Source organism: Callospermophilus lateralis, chromosome 12 (assembly GCF_048772815.1).
Source record: "Callospermophilus lateralis isolate mCalLat2 chromosome 12, mCalLat2.hap1, whole genome shotgun sequence".
NCBI classification, from domain to species: domain Eukaryota; kingdom Metazoa; phylum Chordata; class Mammalia; order Rodentia; family Sciuridae; genus Callospermophilus; species Callospermophilus lateralis.
This window is the reverse complement of record NC_135316.1, coordinates 79664023-79683781: the sequence shown is the minus strand read 5'-3', so window position 1 is coordinate 79683781 and position 19759 is coordinate 79664023. Positions and strand designations below refer to the sequence as shown.

The following is a 19759-nucleotide window of genomic DNA, read 5'->3' as shown; positions in this document are numbered from 1 at the left end:
AGAATATTTGATACATAAACATTTCATTTATATGTATATGTCTTATCTTCCCAATTAGACTGTAAACTTTTTGAATAAACAGCATCTGATTCAACTTAGTATTTTCCAGGACATTTAATACACTAATTTTTCCCCAAATAGCTTTGAATAGATATTTATTGATCCAAACTATGAAGAAATTGTTGCTTTTTTATAGGATGGCTTGTTGTACATAAGCAACAAAGAGCAATCCAAGCCCAGTGTATGCTTACTAGAAATGCCTACATTTCTAGTCTCTCATGCTCAACCTGCAATATCTGTTCAACGTATGAGAAATAAATACAATAGGATTCTGTACCTTAATTTGGATGTATTTGATCAGTTTATTAAGGATTTCCAGAAGCTGATCATTTCCAACAGGTGTGTCTGTGAAAGGTAACATTAAATGAATGTTGGTAAGAAAATGTAAAATAAAAAATGTGAAAAAAGTCCATCAATGAGTTCAATAACTACCAACCTGCTGGGTAGAGGAGTTTATCTACAACATGAATGACACCATTTGTTGTCATGATGTCAGATTCTTTGGATTTCAGTTCATTCACCAGAAGGGTATCATTTACCTATCAAAACAAGGAGGAAAGGTCAATGAGAAATTTAACAAAGAATGGACATCAAGATAATTTAATAACAGATGGACACTTTCACAGATTCATTCTGGACAACTTACTCCTTTCACATAGATTTTGCTTCCTTGTGTGGTCTTCAGAATGTTAGTAACGCCAGGTTCAAATCCCTTTCCAATGAAAACTCCTGGGGTCAAGTGGTAAAGGATGATGTTTTGAAGAGCGTTTTTGTCCCCTACGGGTCAAGATATGTATTTGCTTAATAATATGTCATATTTTCTGATGTTTCAATAGTACTGAGAAAGAGAAACCAAACAGTTGTCTTTCTGTTTCCTGTGTTTTTTTTTCTCATTATGTCATTGTTCTCTCAAAATAGTATCCATGCTATGTCAAAATTTTCAGTCATTTCATTCACTTCAACCCAAATATTACCCAAAGGAATGGAGGAATCAAAATCAAATTCGTCCTGAAATTAGAACTATTTTCTTCTCTGCCATGTATTTGTGTGTCCTTTAATAGCAACACAAAAGTAAGGAGTTTAAGAACATTAATGAATGATCCTCTGTACTTCCCAAGCTGAATTAGAGGAAACTAAAACTTGCCATGAATACTAAAGAAGAGACATCTTATTTAGTAAGGAAGAAAAGCTTGGAGAACAACTGAGATCCAGAAATGAAAGGATAAATATCTGGCATCGACTTCTACTCACTGATGAGAATTTCCTTCTCTTCATTAGTCATTCCTTTGAAGGCTTCGTTGGTTGGAGCAAATAAGGTCCAATCTCCAGGTTGTGTCAGGAGATCTCTCAGGTCTGCAGCTTCAAGTAGGCTGAGGAAGATGCTAAGCAGGAAGCAAGTATATTTGTTAAGCTAGACTTAGCTTTAGGTAGGTTCATCCACAATACAAAGACTAGAATTTAATTCATATTGTAGAAAGAAAGAGAAACATCCTACATTTTCAAGTTTCAAAGACAACTTTAGCTGTGAAGAAAGCTTTCTCAACGGAGAAATGATTAAAATGTACAACATTACTTTTGAATTTCCTCAACTGTTTTTATCTTATAAAACTTGTCAACATCACGTTTTATAATGAAATAGAAGAATTTTTTTCATTTAATAGTCTATAAAATTCTATTTGCTAGTGTATACTTTCATTTTTTTTTTTTGTGTGTGTATGTGTGTGTGTGTGCGCGCGCACTGTTGGGGATTGAACCCAGAGTTTTATACACAGGTGTGAGGCGAGAGCTCTGCCAATAAGCCCTATACTATTATTTTTAATAAACTTAATCATAAGAAAATTTCCAAGGAGTTGTTCAGTATATTTTTTTTAATTAATCAATCATATAGTGTACCACATTAAATAGCATTTAAAATATTGGCCAAATTATATTGTTAAATTGTGTGCATGTACAAATATATAACAAGTCCCATCAATATGTACAAGTATATTGTACAAATATAAACGTGGAAAAACATTAATTTTGAAAATGTTTATATGGACTTGTTATTCTAAATTATATTCTTAGAAATACAGGAAACTGACTTCTTTTGGAGATTGTCAAATAAAAATATGCAGGTAGCTCTCATTCTTTTGTGGAGGTACAACTAATAAGCTTACCTAAAGCGTTTATCTTGCTTTAGTTTTTCATGGAGGGATTTCTCTGCAGGCTGGATGATCTCTCGGAATATGTGAATGGCACCATTTCTTCCTTGCTTGCTTCCTCTCACCATGCACGAATTTTCAATGCAGATAGACTAACAGAGCAAAGAAAGATACATGATGTCCTTTCCATTGCTTGAACTTTTCCATTTGATATAGCTATGTGCTTATATTTTTGGACTGGCTCTTCTGAGAGGTCCCTTGACCCATGAAGCCAGAGAAAACTGTTTCTCTCCTCTGTTTTCAATGTCTTTCAATTCATGACTTCTAATGCTGTGAAGTGTTTTATACTAGTCAAATTATCCTAAACATCAGGCAGACATTTTTGTCAGTGAATTGCAAAAATTCCATACATTTCCACTCCTACTTTCCAAGTTCTATTTCCCTAGACCCTCTTTAGGTCAATATTAACCATACAGTTTTTTGAGTTTAATGCCTCTTGTTAACTTTACAGATATTTACTATATATTCTTGACTGTAAAATTCAATGAATTACAAGTCAAATCATTGATTCATTTATAGTTTCTTGAATAAATGTGATTTGAGTATATGGGTCATTCAAAGTGAAGTGTGTTTACTGTGTAATTTAAAAAGTGTGCCTCAAAATTATGGATCTAAGGTAAGAAGCTGCCGTGTCTAATTCAGTTCTAGGTAATGCTTGATTTCCTTTGAGATCTTTTTTGTTGTAACTGCAAACATTCCCTGGTTGGAAAGAGAACAGTTCCACTGGTTGCACTATAATTTTAATAAGAATTATTTCTAGAAATTTTCCTGTTGGTAAATGCATTTTAGAATCATTTTATAGAGTCCAGAAATCTCCATATATGTGTAAATATTTATCTTGACAATTGTTTAAAAAAGATTTAATTCTTGAATGATATTTACTATAAAACATTATTCCATATTTTTTATTCTATATACAAAGATCTTTGTAAATTATAAAGTACTCTACATACCAAACACTTACTTAAGGGTGACTTTTAATGCTTTCTTAGTATTTAAAATAATTTGATTTTTAGAACATAAAGTCATTTATTTAATGAAACAAATGGAAATTATCAGAGTTATTAGTACAAAGGTCTTTTGGTATATTTTCATCACAATTTTTTTTTTTACCCATGCTACCCAGATCCCATTTCCTGATTTCCCTATGAATATTTACTATTAAAATTGCATTCATAGAATTCTGGGAAACATTTGTTATAACTACATCCTTTTGACCACATGCAAGTCATTTGATGTTTAGGCCAATGTAGATTTTGATCTTGTTCTGATTAACTTACTGTGCGATACACAAAGACTCTGAGTTGTTTGCCTCCAATGGTCTCCAGTATCTGTCCATTGTAAAGCTCATTAAGGCCAACTTTTACTTTCAATATGTGATTCTGCAGAATTAATTTAAGAAGGCGCTGATCCATGCTCAGAGTGTCATCTATAAATAAATTCATTAAGAAAAATCATTACTTTATATGGAAAACATTTATGTTTCTCCTGATAAGAGAACGTGGAAATGGATAACTTCTGATATTATTAATATGGATCCTATAGTCATTATTTGAGTTGACTAAATGTGCAAGGCAAGCAATTCAATTACCAAGTAGAGACTCTATGGCCTATTGCAACAAAAGATTATCAATATGGTTCTAAGCAGTTTGGACAATGAGCTTCATTGCTGCAAAGGCAGCACACATTTATGGTGGTCATTGTACAAAGCTAAACCCTTATAGTGGCCAAAGTTTTTTCTGATAATTAGATATTCATTAGTCATATGAATGAATATTAATGAATTATTTGTAAATCCATTGTTTTAAAAAAATTATTTTGTACTAGGTATCGAACTCAGGGCAGTTTACCACTGAACTACATTAACAGTCCTTTTTTTGTTGTTGTTTTTTACTTTGAGACAGGGTTGCTAAGTTGCTGAAGCTAGCCTTGAACTTGTCATACTTCTGCCTCAGCCTCCTGAGTTGCTGGGATTATAGGAATGCACCACTGCACCTGATTGTAAATTGATATTTATATTGGGAAGAAAAATCACAGAATATAAACTCTTATAAATGTGTTAATGTGAAAACATATGGGCATCTTTATTACAAAGGAAGTGGAAAAGTAATATATCTAGGAATTCTATTTTTTCTTATTAATAATTTTCTACATTATAGTTTACTAGCTGAAAAATATCAAAAGTGCAACTTTTAAATTACTAAATTTTGCCTAACAATTTAAATATTTCTTCATGAAATAATTTTTCTGAAAAAAGTGGCCATTTCCATTAATCTAAACATTGTTCGTAAATAACAACCACTAGGTAAAAAACATATAATATTTTACACCATGATATAGAAGTGCATAATAGTCTCTTATTTGTGTTTATTCATAATCTGACAGCCATGCTTTCCAAATTCTGGGATGCAAAAGATGTCGATTTATCTCTAAATATTTTTATGTTGGTGTCAAATAGACAAATAATGTGTAGTTTTCTTTAATCTATTAATGCATCCTTATGTGTACTGGGAATGTTATTAGATTCACAGGTTAACTGAATACTTTATATCAAAGCTTCCATTCCCTGCATGCTGTTATCTATCATAATGAAATGTTTTGAAGTGAAGAATTTTTTACTTTAGACAGTGTAGAGCTAGCATGTTGTATGTGTAACCAATACAGAAACTAATCAGCATTTCGTAAAACATGTATTATTTGTTATTGCAAATAATCATGGGGAAGCAGTAGAAAGGTCTATGGGGGAGGGTGAAGAGCAAGAACATCAGTGTCCAGTACATACCAGAAAAGGCATTGTTCACAGGTGCCAACAAAGTGTACTCTCCATCCGGCTTCAGAGAGGATGCCAAGCCTAATTGGGCCACAAGGTCTGTGAAAGTGGTTTGCTGTTTTCCAGCCAGCTCAATAACTTGTTTGGCTGTAAAATAAACCATCAGCATCCCAACAATGTCATTATTGGTATTATCGTTGTTACGAGATTAGTAAATCAATTCTTGGCTCTTTTCTAATATTGCAAGCTATTTACTGCAATGTCAATCTAGTAAGACATTCAGCCCTTTCCTAGTAAGAAGGTTCTAGTTTCCATTTTGGGGGTTGATAACCACCAAAGAATTTCAGAAGTGAATTTTCTTCCTGACTTTGTTCAACAGTTTCTTTAATTCTCTATTGCTCAATGCTCATCTTGTTCTCCCCTTGAAAGTCCAACAGTTTTTCTGTTTATCCAAAGCTGACCATTTAGTTATACCTTTCCTTTTGTTTCAAAGAAAAACCTGGCTCAGTGAGAACCCTTACAAATATTGGATGTCAGACACCCTGGAATGGCAAAGTCCTATTCATGGAATGCCCATGACTACACCACTACTTACTTGGTACTTGGCTAGCTCGCTCTTCATTTTGTTTGTGCTTCTTATGCCATCCTTTATGCTGCATGTTTATTTTTCATGAACTTACTCTTACTTTTTTTTTTTTGTACCATGGATTGAACCCAGAGGCACTCAACCACTGAGCCACATCCCTATTCCCTATTTTGTATTTTATTTAGAGACAGGATCTCACTGAGTTGCTTAGCACCTTGCTTTTGCTGAGGCTGGCTTTGAACTTGTGATCCTCCTGTCTAGCTTCCCAATCTGCTGGTCTTACTCATTTTTCTTCAGGAATAATACTAAGTTAAAAAAAAAATCACAAAACCGATGCTTACCAGAATCAGGAATGAGGACCTCATCAATCAAATGAATCACACCATTATTTGTTACAATATCTTTTTTGTTCACCATTTTGACTCCGTTTATTGTTATGCTGTCTCCTTCACATCCTATCTCAATTGTATTTCCTTCCATGGTCTCAAACACAGCTCCTCCCGTAATAGCCTCAGAACATTGGAGGGTATTCAAAATGTGGTACTTCATGAGAGCTGGAGAGCAAAATAAAAAAGCAAGCGCTCGTATCAAAGGAAATAGCATTTGACCCTTAAAATATGTGCTTCAGAGTGGAATTAAATATGCCTAAGAAATAGAACACAAATGTAAGCCCTAAGGATTGACTGCAGATTTTAAAATCTTAACTGTTTATGTTTTTAGGAACATAAACATACACAGTAGGAAGAAGAGAAAATCAGCTTCAGAAATGATTTTTGTGGTACTAGAAAATGTGGTAGATTTAGTTCCAACTGTCATAAGAAAGTAATTCTTGATGTGAAGGCGAGAAAAAAAAATCAGCCCTTTTGGAAGACTTGTGAAGTTATTTGTTAGTGATATCTTTGCTGAAATACCCAGGCAGCATCTGGTATGAGCTGCTCCCAGTAGAAGGTCTTTCTTTAATTTGTTATGAGGTTGATGGGGGCTGAGGAGAAGACAAATAATTCCCTAAAGACAACATCCAGGCAATTCCAAAATAAAAATGATTTCCTGAAGGATATCTAGAGCAATCTATACTTCAACTATGTTGACCTCAAAATTCCTCATCTTAAATCCATTAAATGTATTTTGGGATAAGCTGGGTGTATGGAATATGCTAGCATAATGTATATTCTTTTTGACCATAGAAAGGACAACTGGAAAGAAACCAAATTCTTCTGGGTGTCAATAAGTAGTGACCCAGTAATTTTCTCAGCTCAAATATACCTTTTAGCATACATTTAGAATTAAAAGCACAATATAATGTGTGTGTGTGTGTGTGTGTGTGTGTGTGTGTGTGTGTATAAATGAAAGTTGATGATCTAATATTTCTTTTCAACACTGGCCAAACTTTCTTTTTGTCTGCTACTTATTTACTTGAAAGCAGCACAAGAGGATGTAACCTTAAAGACACTATTTATTATTTAAGAATTTTATTCTGCCTATGCTTTCAGGAACTTTTTTTTAAAAAATGTTATATAGTGCACCTCAGAATAAAATGTTTCTTTGTCTTTTCTTATCAAACTTTATATTACTGGCAAGAACAATTTTTTTTTTTTTACTTTTTATTTTGTTGCCTTCCCAAAGTTCTGGGGGACTTTTCAGAGAGGAATATGGTACCTTCAAAAGCCACTTTGTCTCCCATGATCCTTTCTAGGACACCTCGTGGGAGTTTCTCAAAAGCCTCATTGGTAGGAGCAAAGAGGGTGAAGTGACCATCTCTTCCAAGGGCCTCCAGTAAGTCAGATGTAATGGCAGCTGCCTGAAACATAAATGTGTTTTTCGGAGGATTACACATTACAAAGGTCTACCAGAGGAAAATTACAACACACTTAGACAAGGCTGACATGAGGGAGTTGATTTCTTCACTTAAGAAGTTTGTTCTTGGTAGACCTTTAAAACATTACTTTTGGCACAACCAGTTATATCTTTTCCAACTTTCTTCAAACAGTGTCTGCCAGAATGGAATTCTGCCAGTGTTTGTGTGACTATAGCAATATACAGAAGTACATACAATAACTGAGATGGACACAGTCTAAATGCACTTAATACAATACAGTCACAGAACTAATCATTCTTTATCAATCATGTCCACATTAATATTACTTCATATGAGATGATTTCTCCTGCATAAAATGAAAACAGTTTAATTTCATGAAATATAGTTACATTTCTGCCAGATTTGTTTAATAGCTTTTTTACTGTTGTTGAATTTTGACAGGGAAAGAGGAGGGATTTCAATGATCCAAAAGAATCTGCTCTTGTACTTACTCTAAAAGATGAAAGGTCATCTTCCGCTTCAATGAAGTCTTGAATTGAAGTACCAATTTGTGTAAGGACACGGTCAATGACGTGTACGACACCATTTGTGGCAATCTGGTTCCCATGGATGATTCGAGCACAGTTAACAGTGACAACCTATAATTATAGGGAATATCAGAAAACTGAAATCAGAGTCATCCACTGACCACTGAGACCATAAGCCCACTTATAGGTTTCATTTATTCTATTATATGGAAGATGAAGGGGCCTATACTCTGAATGTAAATGCTGTGGGAGAACAAAATATTTAAAAATCAAACTGAAAGAGAAAATAGAACCAGTTCAGAACCCGGGTTAGTTACACATCTTGTATCTGGAAACATAAGGCAAAGCAAATCATTTTTTAAAATTTGAATTATTGCTTATTTTCTCTTTCATACATATAGCTAAATTATTTCTAATGGAGGTCAATGAATTATATAAATAAATCTAATTAGTCTTAAAATAAGTTCTCAGAAAATGAAACAAATCATTATTGCAAAAATATAGCCATTTCTATTATAATGACTACCTAAGTTTTGTTTATCACCAACTCATTTTGTCCCTGCAAATGTAACCATAGGAAAATTATATAGCCCTGTTGGCAGCTTCCCATAAAGTTTATCCAAACACACAAGGATCTCAGTGGCATCATAGCCAGAGAGTAATCAAAGAACACCCATTCTCTGGTATCCTTTTTGCTATCTATAAAAAATATTTTAAACATATCAACTACTTCTCCTAATGTATGAAATCTAAGTTGACTGGTTAATGAACTGCCAATGTATTTTATGTTTCATTATCATCAGTAGAAAATAGTAACTGGATTGAAAATTTACATGCCATAGATCTGAGGAAAGTTATGATGCATGCATTTATATTATTCTCACTAACATTTTACTATTTCTTTTAATATTATATAAAATGTACAGACAAGATTAAGAGAGACATGGCCCAGAAATCCACTTTATTTATAATTGAAACTTACCCCATTAGGATAATGGTTAATGAAAAGCCCCAAATTGTTGTACATTGAAGGGATAACCATGCCATTTTTTAAGTCCTTGGTCAACATCCTCTTATTAACCATGTGGCTATGCAAAGCATTCAACAATTCGACATTTACATTGTTCTCCAAACCTCTACGGATATCCTAGGAAAGATTGAAATGATAGAAATTTATTTTATTGTGGTTCATTATTGAAATTCTTATGATCACTTTTTACTCTCATTACTTTCTTACTGCATTATCAATTGGTTACACAAAAGTGAAATAAGTAACTTAACATTACAATCTTATTAAGAAATTTTATAGGTACAAATATTCAGTTAAGGATCCTGAATCTGATAGAGTGCTTGTGTATTTTTAGAGACAAAACACAAACTTTAAGTGAATATGCTAATGAAGAAACAATCATGACATAAATTGAAGACCTAATTGGAATTATCAGATATTTAAAATACTTTAGGTGGGTAAAACTCAAAATGACATTATATTTGTATTCAATACTTGATTTTTAATAAGGATTTTATTTATTATATAACAAATTTAAGAATTTGACCCTCCTCTATCATTTAATCTATTGCATTGTAATTGATGTTAAAGGAACTACAATAAAGCAAAATCTCTACCTTAATGGGACTTATATTACAATAGGTAAAGATAATTATAGCTATATTTAGTATATGAGGAAAAAAATGTTTTCAGGGGTCCAGTGAGAAATTCCACTGTTCTTAAAGTGATTTGGAGAGAGACATGGAAGAAAAGATGAGACTTGTTGGTCATTCTGAATTCAGCAGCTAACAGAAGGTGAATATTGAGAGCAAGGTCCAGTTTCCTTAACATACTTTTATGTTTCCCAGATAACATTAAGACATTTAGAAATGCATGTGGTATGATAATAAAAAGGATTTTAATGTCTGAATAAGGACATTAAAGGGATAACCATGCCATTTTTTAAACTGTCAATGCAGAACTACTGAAAAGTTTTGACTTTGGAATTAGAACTAGGCTTTAGGAAGGTCAATCTAGAGGGAAGGCACAGCAGAAATTAGAGTATTCGTTATGAGGATAACTTCAGATGGAAAATAAGATGTGGCTGACTGATAGTAGAATTGGAAGGAAGAGATTTTCAAGTCTGAACCTTGAGATTGGTACTGTCAATTATGGGGAATAGGCAGCCAGAAAGCAATTATTTATGATAGAGAGGAAAAAAATGGCATATCGTTTGGGTATTTTCTGTTTAAATATGTAAATGGTATAACCAAGAAAAAATATTAAGAGTAATATTATAAACATTCTACTAGTGTTCCAAGGAGAAACTAACACTGGAAACACAGATTTCTTGGCTATGATCTATAGTGAGTTGGAGTCATCAGAAGCTCAGATAAAGGGCAGAGTTCAGTTCCTAGAAAAGTTATATAAGTTCCATTCTTAAGGCAAGGAAGAAAAGGAATCATCAACAGGAAATAAAGAGGTGGTTGATACGTGGAGAAGGACCACAAGAGAGCCTTCTATAATCCAAAAAGCCTCAGCTCTTATAGCAAGACAACAGCTCTGAGTACATACCTTCATTTTAGTTAAGTATATTTGACTATAGTAGGAATTATCAACTTGTTAAGTAAGGGTATACTTCTATTCCAATTTTACAAATTTAAAAACTGAATCATAACCCAAAAGTTGTAAATTGGACTGTGTACAAAGTCTGAAATTAAATGTATTTTTATAATACTTCATTTAAATATCCATATGCATTTTTACAAATTTCACAATCACTGAATAGCTATGTATATTTGAATATAATTAAACATACATAATAAAATATAGCTATGTAATATAGCTTAGAACAGATTTTAAATTTCACTTGGCTTCTTAACTTACCTTTCTATTGACTACATAATCTAAAATTATATGTGTTTTTCTACAGCCAAAATGGTAAGAGGAAAGGAGTAAAATAGAACAATAATAAGTGCCCTCTCAGTTCATTCTTGTTTTCTGTTTGTATGGATCAATCTGTAAGTGTGCTGGGGAATCAATTCCATTTATTGATGTATGGAAATAAATACCTTCTCTCAGTGACTCAATCTTTTCTATATCCTCAAATATGTCCAATAGAAAATATATATTTTATTAATATTCAAGTTAGTTAAAATGAAATAATAACAGCAAAAAATTTTTAAAAAAATGAATTACAGGATCCAAGTTGTCCCAAGCCTCATTACTCGGTGCGAAGTAAGTGAATGATCCTTTTCCTTCAATCTCTTCTCTTAGTTTTGAGACATCAGAATAATGCTGGGTGGTGGTGGCTCCTACTATGCCCAGTGTGCCATAAACATGGTCAATAGGCATAACTGAAATAGTCAAGAAATGAGTAAGTACTCAGGTTAATATTTCCAGAAAATTGTTTCACAATCAATCTTTTCAGTAAGTTCCCCAATATATTTAATGAATAATTTTAGAAATAAGTTCCATGAATTCTCAATTTTACATTAATAGTATCTTTTGAATGCTAAATAATAAAATATTATTTGAAAGTATTATTTCATGTATCCATTGTGTTGATGGAAAATGGTTTTTAAACTATTATCTTGGATTAACATTTAGTCTATTTGGGTTTCATTCTTTGCTATGCTATATCAGTAATAGCTCAATCATAATTATCAGAACATATCTGATGATTTTATTGAAAAAAGATGATCTTCACTTTGTACTAAGAATGGAAAAGATAATAATTTCTATAATGTTGTTTTGAAGCCCTAAACAGTATGATATTGTTATTTAAAAATCTACAATTTTTATAGTTTAGGGCCACTAAAAGACCCACTTGTCTTCATAATAATTTCAGTTAGGGGACAGAACAAAGTAACTAATGCTTTCCTGAATTTCAGAAGAAAGATTCATATATGAACATAAACCCAACAAGATTTATCTAGTAATATGTAGTCAACTTACTTTTCTGACACTATGTGATTTGAAAGTTATTGTAATTTAGATGTTATCATAGAAAAATGGTTATTACATTTGTGAAGATCCCAAGAAGAGGTGAAAAAATTAATAAATTAAAGCATAAAACCAGGATCTAAAAAGATCTCAAGCAAAGTGGAAGAACTGAGTCAAAATGAATAAAGTTATATTTAACAGGGTTCTATGTTAGTCCCGTGCCTAAACTGAAAAAATAAACCCTAGGGAGACTTGTCTTGATGATACTCATGTAAAATAACCTGGAATTATTCTTAATTGATCACATATTCAGTATGTGCTAATCATATGATATGAGTCACCGACGACTTGAGCTGACATGCAGGGTCTTGGAAGATGAGGTGCTTGTCTTGGTATTCTCCCCACATTGAGATCCACATGGACTGAATGCAGTTCCAAAGTAGTATCCCGCAGTCCATGGGTCCCAGTTCTTTAACATAACATGAAACTTTGGACCTCTCACCCTCATGTGTATCAACCTATAGACAATCTATAGTGCAAAGTTTATGTACATTAAAGGATGAGTATTATTAACTCAGAGAAGAGAACATTTTTTTTTTTGAGAAAGAGAGGACTGCTAGAGGAATAATGTGATGATTGTAAGTAAATATCTGACTGTCAGACATTTCAAAGAAAAAATAGATGAACTATGTTTACTCTAGTTGGCAGTTATTAGAAACTAATTTTCCCTTTAAAGAACATTATGAAGTCAAAGATTTTCAACTACAGAAGATGTTGCCTTGCTAAGCAATGAGTGTCATGTTTCTAAGCAAGTTCCAAAAGGGGAGTTTTGTACTTCAGGGGACGTTTAATTAATTTAAATTAATGACTAGCTTCTATTATATTGTCCAGTATCCAGTCCATGAGAAGAATATTCTACTATTATAGTTCTATGACAATTTCATCATTAGCACAAAGATATGGATAACATATGTTAGTTTAACAATGGTGTTAAGTAAACACACACATCATTTCTCTCTCTCTCTTTCTTTTTTTTTTTTTTTCTGGTGCTAGATTTGAATCTGAGACTTTGGGGATGTGAGGAATGTAGTTTCCAACTGAGCTATATCTCCAGCCCAAAGTACCACTTCTCCAAAAGCTTTCTCAAATGTTTCTTTCTTGCAGAAGGCAGATTCCTCATTTAATTCATTACAATTAATTTAGAATTTACCTGCTGGGCAGCCTTTCATTCCTTCCATTCTCATGTAACCAGGGCAACATTCATATAACACTGTCCTGTGCATTGGAAGAAAATTAATATTAAAATAGAGAACTGCATAGGATATATTGTGATGTAATCTTGGCAAAAAGTGTCACTGTCACAATTTATTGAGTCTAGAAACCACAACCCCTGCACCAATAAATGTATATTAGTATGACTGTTCTCTACAGTCTCATGGCACTGTGGAAAAGTCTGCAATCTTGATTCAAAAGAACAAAATTTGTGACCCAGTTTTACTACTTGGTAGATATATGACCTCAGGCAAATCATTTGATAAATTAGCACTGCAGTTTCCCCAGATATTTAACATGCACATGGTAGCAACAATACTTACTCACAAGGTAGTTGTGAATCTCAAATAAAAGTGATTTTGGAATAATTTTGTATACTACAACCAACTAAAAATGTTCATTAGTATAAGGTTCATAGAAACAATAGAAAAACTATATATTAAACCATTCTGATCCATAAAAGTCCACCTCATTTCTAACTAGAATAAATAATGCTATTGTTTGGTTTGAATTGTCAGTAGAGTTATTAATCTGATCATGGCAAACATAATCTTTAAAATCTTCTATTTATTTTTATTTTTGTCAAATTTGAAAACACAATATAAATATTTTTTTAAGTTGCTAGAATATAATATTCATGAAAATGTTTCCCTGTTCAAAGTTTACAAAGTGTGCTACTTTCTATAGCAATAATTAAGGCAAAATCCAGAAATTTCAACCAGAAATTACCCCAAATAACTTTATCTAATTTTCTATACTTTGAGATAAAATAATAAACTAAAGTTATCTAATTATTTTCATTATTTTCACTTTGTTAATGATTAATCCTGATTTTTATCTTATTTAGGGCATTTTCTGGACTTTTTCATGTTAGCCAATATAGTATTTTTTAATTAAAATTTTACCTAATGTCTTTTTTTTTTCTAGAAGCAATGTAAAGAGGAATGTATCAAAGAGCAATTGAAAATAGACTATGACAAGTGAAGGGGAAATAAATACCATTTTATAATTTTTAATTGGAAATTATTTATCATATGGATTAAGAAAATTATTTGAAGATTATTTTGCAGCCTAGTGATTAATTCAGATACTAATCATTTATTTTCATCTAGTATAAAAATTGTACTAAGTAAGTAAAAAGGACTGATAGAATTTGGACATATATAGTAGAAATTTTGGCAACTGTAAGAATAAAAAACAGTATGATAAAAATCATGAAAGGAAATTTTCATGAAGTCAACTTTTAATAACAGAAGAGACCATCTTATACAACTGAAAAAATATAAACATAAATTGAAGAAAAGTTCACTAATTAATTACCCATGATTTGTATTATTTGTGAACTTGGGTTCCTATTTCTCTATTTTGTTAATTAAAAGTTTCTAAGGGGTCGGGGATATAGCTCAGATGGTAGAGTGCTTGCTTCGCATGCACAAGGCCCTTGGTTCAAACCCCAGCACCACCAAAGGAAAATTTTTTTTTTCTAGTATAGAATATTGACTTGAGGAAAATTAATAGATAAGAAGGTGAAAAAATAAAATGGAAAATGCTTATTTCAAATTACTAATTTTAATATTATTTCAAGAATAAGTGGTATGGGGAAAATATGTGAACTGTGTGGTAATCTTATGAAAATCTTAATATGGTCTATGAAAATGATTTATTTACATGGGTTTCTGTATAAATAAATGTAAATATTGGGATGTCAAGGTGTTGATTAAATTTGCTTATACATTATATTTAACTCATATTGTATAGAGTAAAATAATGAGATACAGATGTGCTTAGTCTAGAGACTTGAAGTAAATAGTGAATAGAAAAGAAAATTAATATAACAAAAATTTCTACAACACATGCTAATAAAATCCAAAGATCTGCCCTAGTGTAGAAAATTAATGAACCAGATGGGAAAATTTTTCAAAACAGTTGAAATTAATTTTAGTTGATAGTTTAACAACATGATTATCTGAGTAGATATTTTTAAAACAAAAAGGTGTTTTTTTCCCCCAAAAGAATATTTATACTACATAAAACTCAATGTTCCCATATGGTCAGTGGGACAAGGGAGGAGAAAAGAAAATATTACTATGCACAACTTGGAACACAGGAAATTTATCTTCATGTACTGAATAGTATTTAAAATGTCATGGAATGCCAACTTAAAATGTCACTGACATTCTATAAAGAGTGTCTAGAGAATAATTTATTACAGAACCAATATATACTGTGCCCAGTATCTTAAACCCAGGAAGTTTATGCTCTTCATTAGACTTGTCAGTTAACTCCCCCCAAATTCCCCAAACAACTGTTCAATCAGAAGGTAAACATTTTTCTCAAATGATACATAAAGTCTTAAAGATGTCTCTGGAAATTGGAGCCAAACAAGCAGATGGCAAATCAGTCATTCTTCTTGTCAATCTTATTGATTTCTTAGGTTATATGAAACTAGCATTTGCATTTATTTCAGTGCACAGATGTAAATGTATTTGTGCAAATGAAGCTTCTTGAGGCAAATTAGCTAATGTATTTGGACAAAGGAGACATTGTTACATTTCTGGTGAAAGGTCAGGCTTCAAAGCAAGATTCTTCTCTCTCAATGGAAAGCAAGAAAGAGTCTTGGCTTTTGTTCTTAATAAATTTTGGCATCTTTAATATATTTACATGATTAAAGTAAGGCTATAGTACACTTCCTCAACCTCCAGGAAAGATGTAATAAAGATTTTCCTTAAATATGCAGATTTTCCTTTCTTTCCTAGTTAGTGTGCGTTCTAAATATGTCTTATGATGTCCAAGAACAACAACAACAAAAAAAAAACAAAGAAAATTCAGAGCTTTAGAGTTCCCAAGGAGGGTCTGGCTTGCAGCCTGGGGGAGGAAGATCATTGTAAACACTAACTTCTATTATAATTGTGTGAATGACTCACACATCTAACAGATGTCTCCAACCTAAGAGCAATAATGTCTAGGTCAAAAAATAACATCCAGTTGAGATTCTATTAAGACCATGAACAGGAAACTAGCAGCCAAATCCTGTGGTGTTCTAGACTTGATCACCATGGGGAGACGATATAGTACAGTCAAGGTCATATCCTTGTGTAAAGGAATTTTGCTTGGACATAAAGATAACCCTTCCCATTTCAAGTGGACATCTTGTCACAACTGTTTTTCCCATCCACACGCACACATTTATTTAAGATAGTTTAAGAACAACTTACATTAGGAGTTACTGTTACACATTTCATCATCTTATCATCTCAAAAACTACAATAAAGGTAGAAACCAATGTTCCACAAGAAAAAGATTCAGAAAGTTAAGTGATTCCATATTAATATTTGAAGCAATAGTGTTGGGTTAGAAATAAGTTTCAACCAAATTTTCCACTCTATTTAGGGTAACTGAATTTTAACATGATGTGCTGAGCAGGTTCTTTAGGTTTTTTGGTTCTCAAGGCATCCCACACTGAAGGTGGGTTCTACATTTATAGGAAGCACAGAAGAGCTATTCCCAGTATTTTCTTGACTAAGGACAGCATCAAAGCCCCCCCCCCTTTATTTTTACTTAGTAATTTATCCTACCCATTAACCTGCTTCTTAATTGTAAAATGATGACTTGGGACCACACAAGTAGTTCTTAAACTTTATACATCAAGGATTTTCTTCCTATCACTATTTATGATATAATAAACCAAGAAGCATGTCTACTAAGTGATAAATAATGTTTTTTAATTAACTTAATCAGGGAAATATATACATAAGAAAGTAATCTTTTACTGTTGAAGGATTAAATGTAGTAATGCACTTCCCTCGCAGCTTTGTAGACCTTGAGGATCTGGCAGCTTGAGCTAGGAATCCATAGATTGAAAAAATGAGACATAAGTCCTTTCCAACTTTAAGGCTTCATGAAAACTCAGGTAAACTGGAGCTCTTTAGATAATTTATAAATAACTGGAGGCATACATTAATTTTTGCTTCAAAACTCTTATGATTTCAATCACTTTGTTCTTGTATTTTATTTATTGATTTATTTTGCAGTAATGGGGATTGAACCCAGGGGTTCTACTACTGAGATACATACCGAATGGTTCTAATCTTTTTTTTTTTTTTTCATTTTTTATTTTGAGACAAAGTCTCTCTTGATTGCAGAGACTGACCTTGAGATGGTACTCTCCTGCCTCAGCCTCCTGAGGGATTACAAGTGTGCACTGTCACACCTGGCTATGATCTACTTACTTTGATAAGATATGGAAACTGAGGCATGGAGACTAACTTACTTGCCTAAGATAAAAGAGGTCAAAATAACAAAGAGAATTAAAAAGGAGTAGAAACAATGGTTAGTTTCTCATGCTGATTTCTATAACAAATGACATTGCTGTGCTTTTCTCCTCCTCTTGGCCTCTAGGACATGTGAATTCAGGGAGAAATCTGAGTTCCATGTGTAACAGTGGAGATGCAAAAAAAAGTTTATATATATATATATATATATATATATATATATATATATATATATATCTTGCCATGTCTTTAAAAAACTCAAAATTTGGATAGCTTTTTCAAGAATGGTGTGCATACCCAAGAGAAGGTATGCTCACTGCCATGTTGTCTTTGAAAGGGGCAAATGATGAAAAAGAAGAGACTCACGTTTTCTTTCCACAGATGGCACCTTGATACCAGTTTTTACAAGAGCTGAAGTACTTCTTTTTAGTGCCTAAAATCTGTTGAAGGGCGCAGACATTTGGGCTGGAAGATAGAGAAAAGGAAAAAGAGTTTAATGGTATTTCATAGTTAAATGTAGGTCAGATGGTTAAAAAAAAAAAAAAAAAAAGGTCAAGACATGGATTTGATAGTCAAAGATATGACTTAAGCCTTGTCCACGTCCAACTCCTGATCCAGTTCTACCAAATCACTGGAAAAACTGAAGCCAGTAGGGGGGCGGGGGAAGAGAGAGAGAGAGAGGGAGAGAGAGACATTTCAGAGTCTCAGAGTAAAACACCACTATTTTAAAAAGTCAACCTAATAGGAATACTCAAACAGAATTAAGTGTAACATAATTCTGTTATTATGTGTCTTATTATTTTCAACAACAGATAATCCACTGACAGCTTTAGACCCAAAGTGTTGATTTGGGGGATGAGGGTGTGTTTAAGACTCTCTGGGACAATGAGAGATCAGAGAATAAAAGGGGCTAAGTTTTCCTTTGTACAAAGACATTTTACTCTGTAATTTTCTAGGTAATTACAGAAGTAAATTAGTACTAAAAATAACTTTTAAACAATGTGGTTGAGTAAAGGAAAAATGTATTTATTTTGTGTGGAAGTAATAGATTTAAATCTTCTAAGCCACAATTTTATTTTATTGTTTTAACCTCTCATAGAAATGTAATTTTTATTTCCACTGTAAGGCTAGGAAGCTTGGAACATTATGAAAAAAATCCCTGTGATGCACAGGAAGCAGGGCCAAGATCCACATTAAAATAAGAAAAAAAAAAAGATAAACAGTTAAGTTACTAACTTATGTCTACTATTGGGTTTAATAAATTAATAAGTTTTAAAATGCTATTTATAGTTGCATCCATCCTATCAAATAAAAAATACTTCAAGGAGTTCAGAGAACTAGTTACATTACTCAGTACTTAATTTTCATACATAATTTAAATGAAATTTGCTCTAACATCGCATGCGATATTTCAAAGCTCTTCACATAATGGTAGCCTCTACAAATAGAGACTTTAATTTTGAAAGGAAATAAAAACACAAATGAAATACTAAAGGAATGTCCTGTTAAACTTTGTTCATTAGACTCAAATTACATAATGTCTCTTAAGAAGTAATTACACTCTTATTTTGACAGTAATTCTTTTAAAAGTTTAGAATGCATACATAAATCACAGAATACTCAAATTTCCCTTTTCTTATCACTTTATAAATAGAAAGAAAACACCCCAAAGTTTATACATATATGCACATTTTATGTATACTTGCACATATAACAAGCTAAAGGAAAAAAAAAAAAGTTCATAAAACCAAACCACTGACTTACCCCTGATCCCGGCCCCTGATTCGGCTGTGAGCCAAAACTTTGTCATAATAACCGTTGGTGTCTGCAGGGTTAACAACAAAGAGCAGGAAGAGAGAAAATATGGGTAAGGAAAGAATCATTTTTAGTCTCTCCATTGCAGTTAGTCCACGAAGAGAACTGGCAGTGGGCTTTGGAGAGCTCAGAGTTTATATACATGTCAGGGTTGTGGGAGGGAGCAGTGTATCAACCTGAGAATCTGAACTCTCTCCAAGAAGCATCAGCAACTTCAAGTTGCCAGCAAAAAAATCTGTTTGGGTTAGTTATATTTACTGAGTACAGTGAACTCCTTTATCTTCTCATAATAAGGAAGATATTTACTTTAATTACATGAAGAACTGACTCATTGAATGTTCATATTTCAGTTTTGTTCTTTTGTACTTTAGAGGGATTTTTAATGGAAATGATTTTGTCTGTAGTTTTAAGGACTACTCTGCCATCTATCCCATTCAAAGCATATGTCCATGTACTCAATGAAGTGATTATTTGATCTTATCACAGTTGTCACCTTTAGTCCAC

At 32.5% G+C, this 19759-nt stretch overlaps 1 protein-coding gene across 2 annotated transcripts in view; it reads right to left on the bottom strand.

Annotated features, from left to right (window-relative positions):
• Postn (periostin) overlaps nt 1-19399 on the bottom strand; it is a 33020-nt gene extending 13621 nt beyond the window's left edge. For both annotated transcript variants that reach the window (XM_076871955.1, XM_076871956.1), the window contains exons 1-15: nt 19205-19399; nt 17807-17905; nt 13108-13172; nt 11151-11308; nt 8946-9110; nt 7928-8074; nt 7277-7418; nt 5962-6174; nt 5047-5181; nt 3545-3693; nt 2220-2356; nt 1312-1442; nt 707-837; nt 497-599; nt 338-405 (exon numbers count right to left, since the gene is read on the bottom strand). In XM_076871955.1, coding sequence (XP_076728070.1) covers nt 338-405; nt 497-599; nt 707-837; nt 1312-1442; nt 2220-2356; nt 3545-3693; nt 5047-5181; nt 5962-6174; nt 7277-7418; nt 7928-8074; nt 8946-9110; nt 11151-11308; nt 13108-13172; nt 17807-17905; nt 19205-19338 — 1977 coding nt within the window. In that variant the 5' untranslated portion in view covers nt 19339-19399. The remainder of the gene's footprint in view (nt 1-337; nt 406-496; nt 600-706; nt 838-1311; nt 1443-2219; nt 2357-3544; nt 3694-5046; nt 5182-5961; nt 6175-7276; nt 7419-7927; nt 8075-8945; nt 9111-11150; nt 11309-13107; nt 13173-17806; nt 17906-19204) is intronic.
• Between the last annotated feature and the right edge of the window lie 360 nt (nt 19400-19759).